We start from the raw sequence: 13,088 nt of genomic DNA, 5'->3' as shown, positions 1-13,088 counted from the left end.
TAGATGTCCTCCCCACCTCCCGGAGTACCCTGCCCGCACCGGGGCCGGGAACAGCCCCAGAAGCCGGGGTGGGGCTGCAGGGTCTTGGACGTGCCCGGTCTGCCCCGCGGTAGCCCCCGCGCGGACTCGGGGTGGAGGCGCCAGTTTCCCGCGATCGCTGAGCCTGTGCGGACGTGTGCGAACCGGTGTGGACCCGCGCGGGAGGGCGGGAGGAAGGCGGAGAGGAAGGAAGGCGGAGTCCGCGGGGAAAACGAAACCGAGAGCGACCTGCCCAGATCCCGCCGAGCTTCCGCGGACAGCAGCGGTGCGGGTGAGCGGCGAGGGGCCGGCAGCCACCGAGGCGCGCGCATCCCGCGTCCCCAGCCCGGGACTGGACTCTGGTAAGATGCCCCTGACCCCTGCGCCGCCGCCTCGAGAACGCTGTCCGAGGCCCTCAGCCGAGGTGCGGAGCCCTTGCTGGATCCGGGGAAAGGATTGTGCAGCGCGGTGGGCGCTGAAAGTCATTTTCTTCCCGCGAAGAATTCTTAACAGAGCAAGCGACTACTAGCCCTGGTCCGGGGCCGGGGCGGGGGCAACTAGTGGAAGGCGGAAAAGCCCTATGGCTTGACAGATAGATGGGAAATACGGGGGCCTGAATTGCCCAAAACATTGGCTAAAAAAATCCCCAGCCAAAAATCTCTTGCCTGGGTCGTTGCAATTGTTTCCCAATTGCCCATCTTTAGCCCCCGCCCCAACTCTGTCCCCCGCCCCCCCCCCACCTTTTCTCAACTCCGTAGCCGCCCGAGGTCCTTTAAGGCAGAAAAGGACCCTCCCCAACCCCGCCCCCCAATAGCTTCATCAGAATCCTGTAAAAGGTTATTGGCCTACTGGCAAGGCCGCCTGCTCCCTGTGTTCTGACCACACAGGCCTCGTGGCTGTTCTTGGGGCAGAGCCAAGCACTGTCGCTGCCTCTGGGCCTTTGCACTGCTTGTTTCTTCCTGGAAAGCTCTTCCCCCAGATACAATGTCACTGTATCAGAGCAGCCTTCCCTGAACAACCTGCATGTAAGAAACCCCACTCTTCCCTTGCTGTCCCCCCTACTCTGCTTTAGTTTTCAACGTAGTACTTATCACCTTGTGACATTTTTTATGGGTTTGTCCATTTTCCTCCACTAGTAAGTTCACAAGAGTAGGGTTTTGTTCACCGGTATAACCCAGTATGTAATAGGTATTCATTAAATCTTTGTTTTTGATTCATAAATTCTCTTTTGAATTCCAGAATATGAGACTTCCTATTGCCTGTGATTTCTTTAGTACTAAAAATGCCTTGCCAGATGGAAGCTAAAAGACAGACTCCCTGCTGCCACTTAGGAACTTAGAATCTTGGGCAGTTTATGCTCTTGTTCTTCTGTTTGCTTATTTGAACCTGAAGATCCTTAACACTGGATCTATAGTTTATTCATTCAATTCATCAGATATTAGTTGAATGCACGTTGTTTGCCAAGCTTTGCACAGGCCCTTTGACGGGGCTGGGTCCACAGGGGCTTACCGTCTGCCCTAAGGGTATCAAGGCACAGCCAAAGTAACTTCTGGGCATGAGTAAGATGGACACATAATATTTATTAGTAATTATGATGGAGATTTCTTTTAGGGAGATGGTAACATAGTATTAAAATAATATTTATTAAAAACAGTTGAAAAGAAACGCCTGTTTCTTTTTTTCCAAACTTATAAGTACTTTTTCAAACCTGCCATTTTAACACCTTATTTGTTTACACATATATTTCACTTAAATTCAACTTGGCTTGTCATTCTGAAGATCAGCAGTTACTTAAAGTTAAAAGTGTTGAGGATTTAGGGTATTTCGATAGGACTTCAGGTTAAATAATTGCTAAGGACTCTTCCATAACTACTGTTCTGAGATCTGTGACCTCCTCCAGTCAGATGTATGGTCTCATAGGTGTGACTAAACTAAATGACACTTTGGTTCCTGAAAATAATGGTACAGCTACAGATCCTTATCTGAAACCCTTGGGCCAGGTATGTTGTGGTACTCAGAGATTATTGGATTTTAGAAAGGCAAGGCAGTATAAATCCTATCTATTTGTAATGTTCTCAGTAGGGTTTGGGGGCAACACTCTATCATAAAACATATTTCTGCAGTGAAATGTATAAGTCGACAACAGAGTATGATTAAGACTCTAAATAGCTCATGTCAGTTCAGGTCTAGATGGGGGGCTACACACCCACCAAAAACAAAACAAATGAAAACAAAGTAAACCTCAGTTTTCAGTGCTTTTGGATTTTGGAATTGTAGACCAGAAGCTGTGTTTATTGAGGGCCAGTGGTGTGGGAGACCCTGCTGGATGCTTTTTGTCTGATTTACTCCTCACAACAACCTGTGAATCAGGTGTTTTCATTTCTGTTTTCGGGTCATGAATCAAAGGTTCAAAGAGGTGCCTCGCCCAGATCTATGTGGCTTTAAAGCATAGCCCTCTCCACAACACTAAGCGGTGATGTGAAGACAGCACCTTTGCTCAGATCTCATCCCTTCCAGCCACCAGCATTGCTCACCCAAACCACTGCGGCAGCCCCAACTTGGTCTCCTGACTTCTACTCATGCCCCACTCATCTTTTCTACACCCACCCCTCATACTCTGTTCTTTACATAGCATTAGAGTGATCATTAAAAACATAAATCCAACCACATCACCCCTCTGCTGAGAACCCTCCAATAGCTTCCCACTACAATTAGAATAACTTCCACAATCCTGACCTTGGCCTTCAAGGTCTATGTGCTGTGGCACCTGCCTACCTCTCAGACTCATTTCCCACCATTTCCCCTCGTTCACTGTGCAGCAATCTCCTTGACCTTTTTGCCATCCCTCCAAAAGCTGTGCTGGTGCCTGCCTCCAGGCTTCCTCTGCCTGAGATGCTCTTCCCCCATATCTAAGTATGGTGGACTTTCTCATCATCCAGGCTTGATTTAAATATTGCCTCCTAAGAAGGGTCTTCCCTGAACACTGTATCTAAAACCACCTCCCTCGTATCTCTGCCCCCACCTATTAACGCCCTTCTATCTCACAGCCCTATTTCATTTCATTGTAGCACTTCCAGCCAACTGTTATCCCCTCCTGTTATTTGTTTCTGGACTTGGTCATCTTCTTTCTTTCTTCAGTGGAATGCAGGTAGGGGCTTGATTTGTCTTGTACACATCTGTATACCCAGCATCAGAACAGTGCCTGACACTTACTAAACATTTACCGAATGAATGAAGAAAGGATGCAAAGAAAACAGCAGATGAAGAAAAGGGAGACGGTGAGGAGGTTTAAAGTGGAGTACTTAATTTTAATGACTCATTCTGTCATTTACCTATATACTGTCCAGGTGTTCGTCATTTACCACTTGTCACGGGACGTCAGTTATACAAAGATGAGTAAGACGTAGAACTGGCTCCCCAGAGAGCTCACCAACTGGTTTAAAAAGCAGTTTTTAAGCTATGATGGGAGCTGAGCAAGGTGGGTGGCAGGCACATGGAGGGGTACTAGCTGCTCTCTCAGCATCAAAGAAGGATGTATTGATCCTCACAGATGAGTGGGAATTTCCTGGTAGATAGAGGATGCAGCTATTGCGTTCCAAACAGAGAGAAAAGCATGTGACAAGTCATGGAGGTAAGGGAGAGCTGCAGATATTTTGGTATTCATTTATTCACTATTAAGCACCTCTTATAAGCCTGTCCCTTCCCGCTTATAGCTCATGGTCTCTTTTGGAAGACAGTCGGTTAAATTAGCAATTGTAATAAAGGAGACAAGGGCTATGATAGAGCATCAAACCAGGACCTCTTCTAGGGTGTCTGGGAGGTAACATTTGAGCTGAGATCTATAGGAAGCAGGAGTTAACCAGGCAAAACAGCATAACGGGTAGAGTCCAGAGCACTTCAGGAGGGAGCATGTTGGACAGAAGCAGTTGGGAGCCAGGAAGGAGTCAGTGGGGGAGGCGTTCTTTTGAGAACTATCTCTGTGTAGGTGGAATTTAAAGCCACAAGCCTCAAGGGGATCATCAGGGGAGTGAGTGTAAGTAGAGCAGAGAGGAGATCTGAGACCTGGACCCTGAGACACTACAATATTTAAAAGAAAGGATGATGAAGAGGAACAAGGAAAGGAGACAGAGAAGGAATATCTTGTGAGGAAGGAGAGAAACCAAGAGAGGGTGGCATCTTGGGTGTCCAAGCAAAGGGATAAGGAGGGAGAAAGGAATGAGCAGCCATGTCACATGCTGGTTATGTGTCAAGTAGACAGGGGCTGAGAACTGACTACTGACTACTAATTTTAGAGATGGGGAAGCCATCGGTAGCCTTGACAAGAACAATTTTGGTGGTTTGTGGGGGCTGCATGATTGAATTGATGTTTTAAAAAGATTATGATGTGACTCTTTTAAAAATGGAAAATAACAGCTGTTGGTGAGGATGTGGAGAAATTGGAACCCTTGCGCACTGCTGGTGGAAATACAAAATGGTGCAGCCACTGTGGAAAATAATTTGGCAATTCCTCATAAAGTTAAACATAGAATTACCATCTGATTCAGCAATTCCACTTCCAGGTATATACTCAAAAGATTTGAAAGTAGGGATTTGAACAGATATTTGTACAACAATGTTCATATCAGCATTACACACAATAGCCAAAAGGTTGAAATAACTCAAGTGTTCATCAACAGATGACTGGATAAACAAAATGTGGGATATTCATACAGTGGAATATTATTCAGCCTTAAAAAGGAAGGAAATTCTGATACATGCTACAACATGAATGAACCTTGAAGACATTAGCTAAGTGAAATAACCAGACACAAAATGACAAATATTGTATGATGCCACTTATATGAGGTACCTAGAATAGGCAAATTCATAGGCATAGAAAATAGAATGGTGGTTACCAGGGGCTGAGGGGGAAGGGAAATGTTTATTGTTTAATGGGTATAGACTTTCTGTTTGGGGAGATGAAAAGAGTTTTGGAGATGGATGGCGATGGTGGCCTTACAACATTGTGAAAATGCTTTTTGCCCATGAATTGTACACTTAAAAATGGTAAAAAAGGTAAACTTCATGTTATGTATATTTTACAACAATGAAAACAAAGTTTAAAAAAATCGTGATGGCTGCAGGGTAGAGAAGGAATTGCAGCAGCTGTGAGGAATTGGTTCTGAGGTTCTTGTAGCAGTCCAGGAGTGAGATGGTGATGGCTTGAACCAGGATGGTGGCTATAGACGTCATTGAGAAGTAGAAGGATTTGGAGGACAGGACTTAGGTATAGATCAGAAGGTAGGGAAAGGACATGTCAAGGATGCCTCCCAGGTTCACGGCTTTCAGACATGGATGCACAGTGGAGTCATTTTCTGAGAAAGGAAACTCCAAGCCAGCTTGAGGGAAGATTAAAAATGCAATTTTGGATCTTTTGAGTTTAAAAGTCATTCAAGTTGTCCAAGTGGAGAGGTTGGATAGAGAGATCTGAAACTCAGAAAGAGGTTCATAAATTATGTATAAACTTTAGAGTTAATGACAAATAGATGATCTTTGAAATCATGGTCATGAGAGAAATTACCTTGAGGAGAAAGTATAGAGTGAAGAGAATAGCGTCTTTGGACCAAGCCTTGGGGGAACTCCAGCACTTAAAGGCTGTGAAGATTAAGGAGTGTTAGAAAGAGTGACCATGGAAGAAGGAAAATCAAAAGAGCTTTCTAGTAAGAAACGAGAGGTCAACAGGGTCCGCTTTCTGCCTATGGATTTACCTATTCTGGATGTTCCACATAAATGGAATCATACACTATGTGACCTTTTATGTCTTGACTTCTTTCATTTAGCATGTTTTGACATGTAGCTCTGTTGTAGCATGTTTCAATACTTTATTCTTTTTATGGCTGACTAAGATCCCATGTGTGGATATAGAGCACTTTGTTTACCCTTCATCAGTTGATAGATATTTGATTTGTTTACACTTCTGGGCTATTGTGAATAGTGCTGCTATGAATATTCCTGCATAAGTATTTCGAAACCTGTTTTTCAATTCTTTGGTTATACACCAAAGGGGTGAAATTGATGGGTCATATGGTAATTCTAAGTTTAACTTTTTTGAGGAACCACCAAATTCTTTTCCATAGTGGCTGCACTACTTTACATTCCCATCGGCAATGTATGAGGTTTCCAATTTCTCTATACCCTCACCAACACATTTATTTACTGTATTATTATTATTATTATTACCAGCCTAGTGGGTGTGAAGTAGTATCTAGTTGTGGTTTTGATTTGCATTTGTCTAATAAGTAATGATATTGAACATCTTTTCATGTGCTTGTTGGCCATTTGTATGTCTTCTTTGGAGAAATGTCTGTTCAAGTCCTTTGCCTATTTTTAATTTTTTAACTCTTTTTGTTGTTGAGTTGTAAAAGTTCTTTATATGTTCTGGATCCTAGGTCTTTATCAAATATATTATTTATAAAAATCCCTTTCTGTAGATTGTCTTTTCATTTTCTTCATAGTGTCCTTTGATATATAAACATTTTTAATTTTGATGAGGCCCAATTTATCTATGTATTCTTTTGTTGCTGTGCTTTTGCTGTCATATCTAAGATTCTATTGCCAAATCTAAGGTTGTGAAGATTCACCCTTATGTTTCCTTCTAAAGTTTTATAGCTTTGGCTCTTATATTTAGATTCTATATTCTTTAGATTTTGTTTGTAATTTAAATCATTGCTACTATCTTGGTCCAGTGAGAACCATAAACAGGGGCATAATTTGCCTGCCAAGTAAATTGTCCTAAAACTGACTTCTGACAATTTCAAAGGGGGGATTTTTGGGGATTTCATAGGAGAATCAATGTCCATACAGCTAAATCCTTCATGATTTCATAAACTTTATATATACTCTCAACCTTTTTCTTCTCAACATAAATAATTATAATTCTACTCCTGCAGGCTTTTAACTTCTCAAGCAGGCGGACAAACTTGCACTTGACACTCAGTGGAGGCAGAAAGAAAAGTTACAGAGAAGGACCTCCAGACTTTTTGGCCAGCTGAGTTTTGAAAGTAGAAGATCTTGGAGAAATTAGCTTGATTGTGTAGTCCTTGAGAGAGAAAGAAAGATTTTGTAATAAGTTTTCTCTGGATTTATGTGGGACTGAGATGAGTTGTATAAAGGAGATTCATCCTGTTTTGTCTCTTAAACTAGACTGGGAAAATTAGATTAAATATGTTCTGAGTGTATCACCTCTTTCAAACATCTCTTTTATTGTAGGTTACTGTAGGAAAAAATGGCCAGTGGTCGTTCACCATGTTTCTATATAGAAGAACTTAATAAGTACCAGCAAAAGAACAGTGCAGTACTTAAGTATTGTGAACTGTCTAAGACAGGACCTCCACATAACTTAAGGTAAGTTGCTATAAAAAATGGTATATCCCTAGAAAATATAAACTGGGAGAATGGCAGCTCTGGCACAATTTTGAAGTCAGTTCTTTAGCTTGAGAGCAAAGTTGCCAGAGAGTACTGTCTTCTTGATGTAAAGTGGTAACTTCAGAGGACTCCCGAGAAAAAAGAGGGTTTAAGCCTTTCCATGCTTCAAGATGATATGCTATTTTGCTGTTTGGGGGTGACTGCTTGAATTCTATGTGGAACATAGGTTAAAATTTTCAAAGGTAGTCATAGGAAGCAGTGATGATCAGAACAGTTGTTGTTAGATAATGCATGAAATTTATAATATTTTGTGAATTTTTCTTTGTAATTAGGTTTACCTATCAAGTTATAATAGATGGCAAAGAATTTCCAAAGGCTGAAGGTAGATCAAAGAAGGAAGCCAGAAATGCTGCAGCCAAATTAGCTTTTGAAATAATTAGTAAAGAACAGAAGGTGAGTAATTACCTTTTTTTTCCCTGGTGAAAGGGAACTCAGAAATATCTATGGTATTTTTCTCTGTGAGAAAATACTCACATGCAGAATAAAGCAATTTACAACTTCTTTTGCTTTCAAAGTTTAGTTCAGTCTTTTTCCTGGCCCCATTTCTGTAGAACCCTGAATGAGAGGCACACCTAGGGAAGAGTGGGCAAAATGGGACAATACTATTTAGAGTGCCAACAACAGTGACATACTCTAAGGAAACAGTGAGAAATGAGCTAACAGGTTCTGGAAGGAGCTCCTCCACCTAATTGAGGGAATGCAGCGAAAAAGGACAGAGATAGTAGTGACCATGAGGAGAATGATCTATATGGAGGGCAGATGATGAAGAACCAACATATGTATAATTGGTATCCCTGAAGATGAGAACAGAGTAACTAGTACAGAAAAAGCTATCTGAAGAGACTTCAGTAGAAAACATTTCTGAAATAAAGAAAGACCTGGCTGCAGGTTAAAACAACTCAGCAACTCAACAGATACAGAAAAATATAGAATCACCAAGAACAACATCAGCCCTTGTGAAAGTACTGAGCTCCAGGGATGAAGAAAGAAACCTATGAGCATCTAGGCAGAAAAAATTATATAAAATGTAAAAATGAAAAAAAAATATCATGCTGTTCACAGCACCATTAAAAACCAGGAGACATTGGAGCGGCAGCTGTAAAATGAGACAAGAAGTCATTTTACATGTGGGACAAAAGTGTATCATTCTCAGATTTTGAAAATCTTGAAAAATTTTAGTATTCAAGATATTTTCTTGAAAAATCTTACTTGAAGGAACTTCCCTGGCCGTCCACTGGTTAAGACTCTGTGCTTCCACAGCAGGGGGCACAGGCTCAATCCCTGGTCTGAGAACTAACATCCCTCATGCCATGTGCTGCAGCCAAAAAGAAAAGAAAAAAAAAAATTTTTTTTTTAATTAAAAAAAAATCTAACTTAAAGATGTCACCCTTCTAATCAAAATTGATAAAAATAAATCAGGCAAAAACCACAAACTGATAAATTGTTAAAGAGCCAGAAAACCAAGTCAAGAAGTTAGAAAAGGAACAATAGAATACCTTTCCCCACAAAAAAGCAGAAGAAAAACAGTGATAACAATAAGGGCAGAAATTAATGTGAAAAAACCAAATAATTAAGAAGATAAGTAAAACCAAAAGTTAACAAAGTAGAAAAACTTTGGACAAGATTTTGTCAGATTAAGAATTTAAAAAGGGACAGATAACAATGGAAGAGTAATGCTATTATGTTCATGTTTCCTATGAAGTTGTGATCCAGGATATAGCTTTACTTCAGTATTTGTTGTCTTGTTCTTTGAGATTTACAAAGGGCACAGCAAACCAGAAAATGTTATAGAGTTTTACCGGATAAACAAGAAAATTGACTATTTTGTTTTTCTTTATGAAACTATGAAAGGAAAATGGCTGATTTCTTTTCTCCTGTTAAAATTTATCCTTGTGGGTTTTTTTTGGCAGAGGAAGATATATACTTATACTTTTATTAAAGTATTATAGTAGGGAAATCCATAAACTCAAAGTTGTCTTTCAAATTATTCATTTAATAATTTTATTAGACAAAAATAGTAATTTTATTAGACAAAGTAAATTTTGGTTATCATCTGTATTAAACAAAACATTTCTTTCTTTTAGGCCACTAGTCCTTCATCACTGCAGACAGGAAATCCTTCAGAAGGACCACCCATTGAGAATTACATAGGCCGTGTTAATACGATTTCCCAGAAGAAAAACCTATCTGTAATTTATGAAGAATGTGAATCGAGGGACAGTGAGCCCGAAAAGTGAGATGTCGTGCTTTTCCTTCTGTTTCATTGTATCTAAGCAACAGAGCAGGCTTATTCTCATGTCTCATTTTCTGGAAATATCTGTCCTTTTTGGTACGTTCTGCAGAAAAGGTTTTATATGACTTACAAGCAATGGGACATCTTTGTAATTAAAATATTGAAATGCTTAATTGCTGAAGACTTGGGACCCATATCCCATAACTGATCAAATCTGAGGAATCCTTTATTTCTGAGGTATGTCGGATGGTTTAGTCTGCAGGAAACCTAAGAGAGGGTGGGGTGCCCCTGCTGCAGGGTTGTGAACATCTTCCCATCCCTGAGGTCACAGTGGCAGTCACTGTGTGAAAACAGCTCTGCCACACGTGTGGAATGACTCTCTTTCCACCCTTGTCAGATTAGAGCTGTTTGTCCAGGTGTTTGCCCTTCAGATTTGATTAAGTGGTGTCACTCTCTAAACAAATACCATGTATTAGAAGGAATGGGCTTTCACCCTAGACTGTGAGGAGACCAGGATTTGAGGGATATGATGAGGGGGACAGATGAGAGCGTCAGTCAGAGATATTGAGAACGACACCAGTGAGCTAAGACTTTGGACGTGAGGAAGAAGAATCGATTTGAACTGGGAAAAGCAGAAAGCAAATGAGCGTGAGGGAGATTGTTTCTCAGCTACAACCAACCAGTTAAATGAGGGAGAAGGAAAAAATATCTAAATGGCAAATAGTCCAAACAACCACTTTAGGATACTGTCCTCGGAATTGACTCAGCTATGGATGTTTTACTTTTCACCCTGATGGATTTTAGGCCAGAACCAGGAAGAGAAAAATGTGATAGGATTCATTGGAGTGAAATAGTCAAAAGTGAATTTTGTGAGTCAGTCTCAGTAAATTAAGAGGCTATTTTATTTTCCCGTAGCTCACCTGTTTGGTTTCTTTGAATTAAGGGCTTTAACATTCGATCGCTGTAAGAGAGAATTCTATTTAGGGAGTGCTGGAGAAAAATAGGAGCCATAGAAATGATCCAGTCACTCAGCCCAGCTCCCTAACTTTCCCTTCAGAGCCTAGCGGGGAAGACTCCCCCTGGTAGCGTGTGTTTCCCTCTGTGACAAATCATACTGGAATAATTCTGTAGCACTGCATGGTAACTCCATGATATAAATTGCCATGTCCATTGCTTTGCCACCTTAAATATAGTTCTTACATAATTGTCCAAGGATCCTTGCCTAACCACAAGCATCCTTACAGCTCATATGAGGAGGGGGTGACTTCAGCATGGGGCTTTTGCACTGTGAGGGTTTTCTTAGGTTTTTGTGCACATGAGCAGGGGGCAGAAAATGCTAAAGTTAGAGCTGAAGTTAGGGATGCTTTGCCCATCTCCTACAAAAACACTCTAACCTTATTATTTCTCCTGTAGAAGCCCCACTTCCTCTACTGGCATTTTCTTTCCAGTGGAACATCTCTGAAAAATTCATTGGATCTGTCTTCCTTCTCTGCCTCCATGTCTTTTGCCTTTTGGGGTATTTTAAAAAATCACCACTTGGTACCTTAATGCCAGATCTTTCAATGAAGCAACAAAGAGTTAGAAGCTGCCTGGAAAATGCAAGCTGAGATGTTAGCCAATCCTGGTTATTCTGGCAAACTGGTCAGCCATCTCACTGAAGGTTTAAATTAAAGAAGAAATGAACTATGAAGCCACCTATTAAATTAGTGTTATATTAGGCCTTTGTTAATATGTGTTTCTTTTTCTGAATCATGAGTTAGATTTACTGTTTTTTGGTATTTGGGTTAATACTGTTCATCATTTCTCCTAGATTTCATTATAAATGCAAAATTGGAGAGAATGAATATGGTATTGGTATAGGTTCCACTAAACAGGAGGCAAGACAATTGGCTGCTAAACTGGCTTATGAAAAGATACAGTCAGAAAATTTAATGGTATGTACTGCCTTTGGATTTAAATTTTTATATTTTAAAATTCTCCCTGAAGTTGATTTGAGGTTAGATGATGTTTAGATGATGCCAAGACAGCCAATCACATAGCAAAAGGATTCCTCCATTCTGTGTCCCAAAAATGAGCCATGAGCCATGGGACCATGAGGGCCCAGAGGGATCACGGTTCTGTTGACAACTCAGGGTTGTTTTTTAAATCCAGATCAAACATCCATAAAAAATGTATTAACCGCATAATTCTTTATGGCTGTGAGTTTGGTAAATGTGGGGAAATAAATGTGGTAGTTGGTTCCCAGAGACTGAGTCACTATGGAGAAGTAATTTAGTTGCACTTAAATCTTTCAGAAAGCTGATGCATCCTCTGGTTGTTTCAATACTGTGTGTGGTGATGTCCAAAGCAACTCTTCAGCAACAAACACATCGTAAGTGTGGAGAAACGGTTGTGTTATTTAACAGATTCAGATTGTGGCCTGAAAGAGCAAATTTTTATGAAAATGTTTAACGTTTAAGGAGAATTTAGAAAACGCAATTACTGATCAACAAAAAATAGGCAAAATTCATAAACTAATAGTTGTCCCCTTTTCTTCTAGTGCTTCTGAATCACCATCTGAAAATGACTTCTCAGCAAATGAAGCGGAAAGCAATGATAACAGTGACTCATTAGACAAGTCTTTCCAATCCCCAGGGGTAAAGTATTAATCTCTGTGCTTCCTAGTTAATCTTATTTTCCTTTGTGTTTCCCCATTTAAAAATGACCCCCAGTACCCAACCATAATTTTTCTATTTTTTTCTCATGTGTTCTTACTAAATCAAAATATTTTGCAACCTTTTCACTCTCTCCTTTCTTTATTAACTCCCATTCTTCACATGCAAAATTCTTCTATTCTTCACTCCCATCTTTCTCCCTCTACTCACCTTTGTATTTTCATATATTTTCTATGATCTGGCTTCAGCTCTCCTATCAATTGGATAGTACTTAAAAGTTTTATGAATAGAGTTCTGCTTCTGTTTTAAAAAACTAGAACTAAACTTAAAAACTAAACTTAAAAATCAGATAGTTTGGGGCTTCCCTGGTGGCGCAGTGGTTGAGAATCTGCCTGCTAATGCAGGGGACACGGGTTCGCGCCCTGGTCTGGGAAGATCCCACATGCCGCGGAGCAACTAGACCCGTGAGCCACAACTACTGAGCCTGCGCGTCTGGAGCCTGTGCTCCGCAACAAGAGAGGCCACGATAGTGAGAGGCCCGCGCACCGCGATGAAGAGTGGCCCCCGCTTGCCGCAACTAGAGAAAGCCCTAGCACAGAAACGAAGACCCAACATAGCAATCAAGCAATCAATCAATCAATAAATTAAAACTTTAAAAAAACAAAACAAAACAAAAAAAAAACCTCTACCAGGTGATTTAAAAAAAAAAAAAAATCAGA

General features: G+C 40.7%; 1 protein-coding gene across 1 annotated transcript in view; it reads left to right on the top strand.

Moving 5' to 3' along the window:
• Positions 1-227: 227 nt before the first annotated feature.
• Positions 228-13,088, top strand: part of EIF2AK2 (eukaryotic translation initiation factor 2 alpha kinase 2) — a 35,408-nt gene continuing 22,547 nt past the window's right edge. Inside the window, exons 1-7 of the mRNA XM_068564535.1 lie at positions 228-380; positions 7,267-7,401; positions 7,755-7,875; positions 9,567-9,715; positions 11,526-11,649; positions 12,010-12,086; positions 12,255-12,351. Of these exons, the coding sequence (XP_068420636.1) occupies positions 7,283-7,401; positions 7,755-7,875; positions 9,567-9,715; positions 11,526-11,649; positions 12,010-12,086; positions 12,255-12,351 (687 nt within the window). The 5' untranslated portion in view covers positions 228-380; positions 7,267-7,282. The remainder of the gene's footprint in view (positions 381-7,266; positions 7,402-7,754; positions 7,876-9,566; positions 9,716-11,525; positions 11,650-12,009; positions 12,087-12,254; positions 12,352-13,088) is intronic.

The sequence above is a fragment of the Eschrichtius robustus genome, chromosome 15 (assembly GCF_028021215.1).
Source record: "Eschrichtius robustus isolate mEscRob2 chromosome 15, mEscRob2.pri, whole genome shotgun sequence".
NCBI classification, from domain to species: domain Eukaryota; kingdom Metazoa; phylum Chordata; class Mammalia; order Artiodactyla; family Eschrichtiidae; genus Eschrichtius; species Eschrichtius robustus.
Note: the sequence above shows the minus strand (reverse complement) of the source record. Positions and strands in the feature narration are given on the sequence as shown.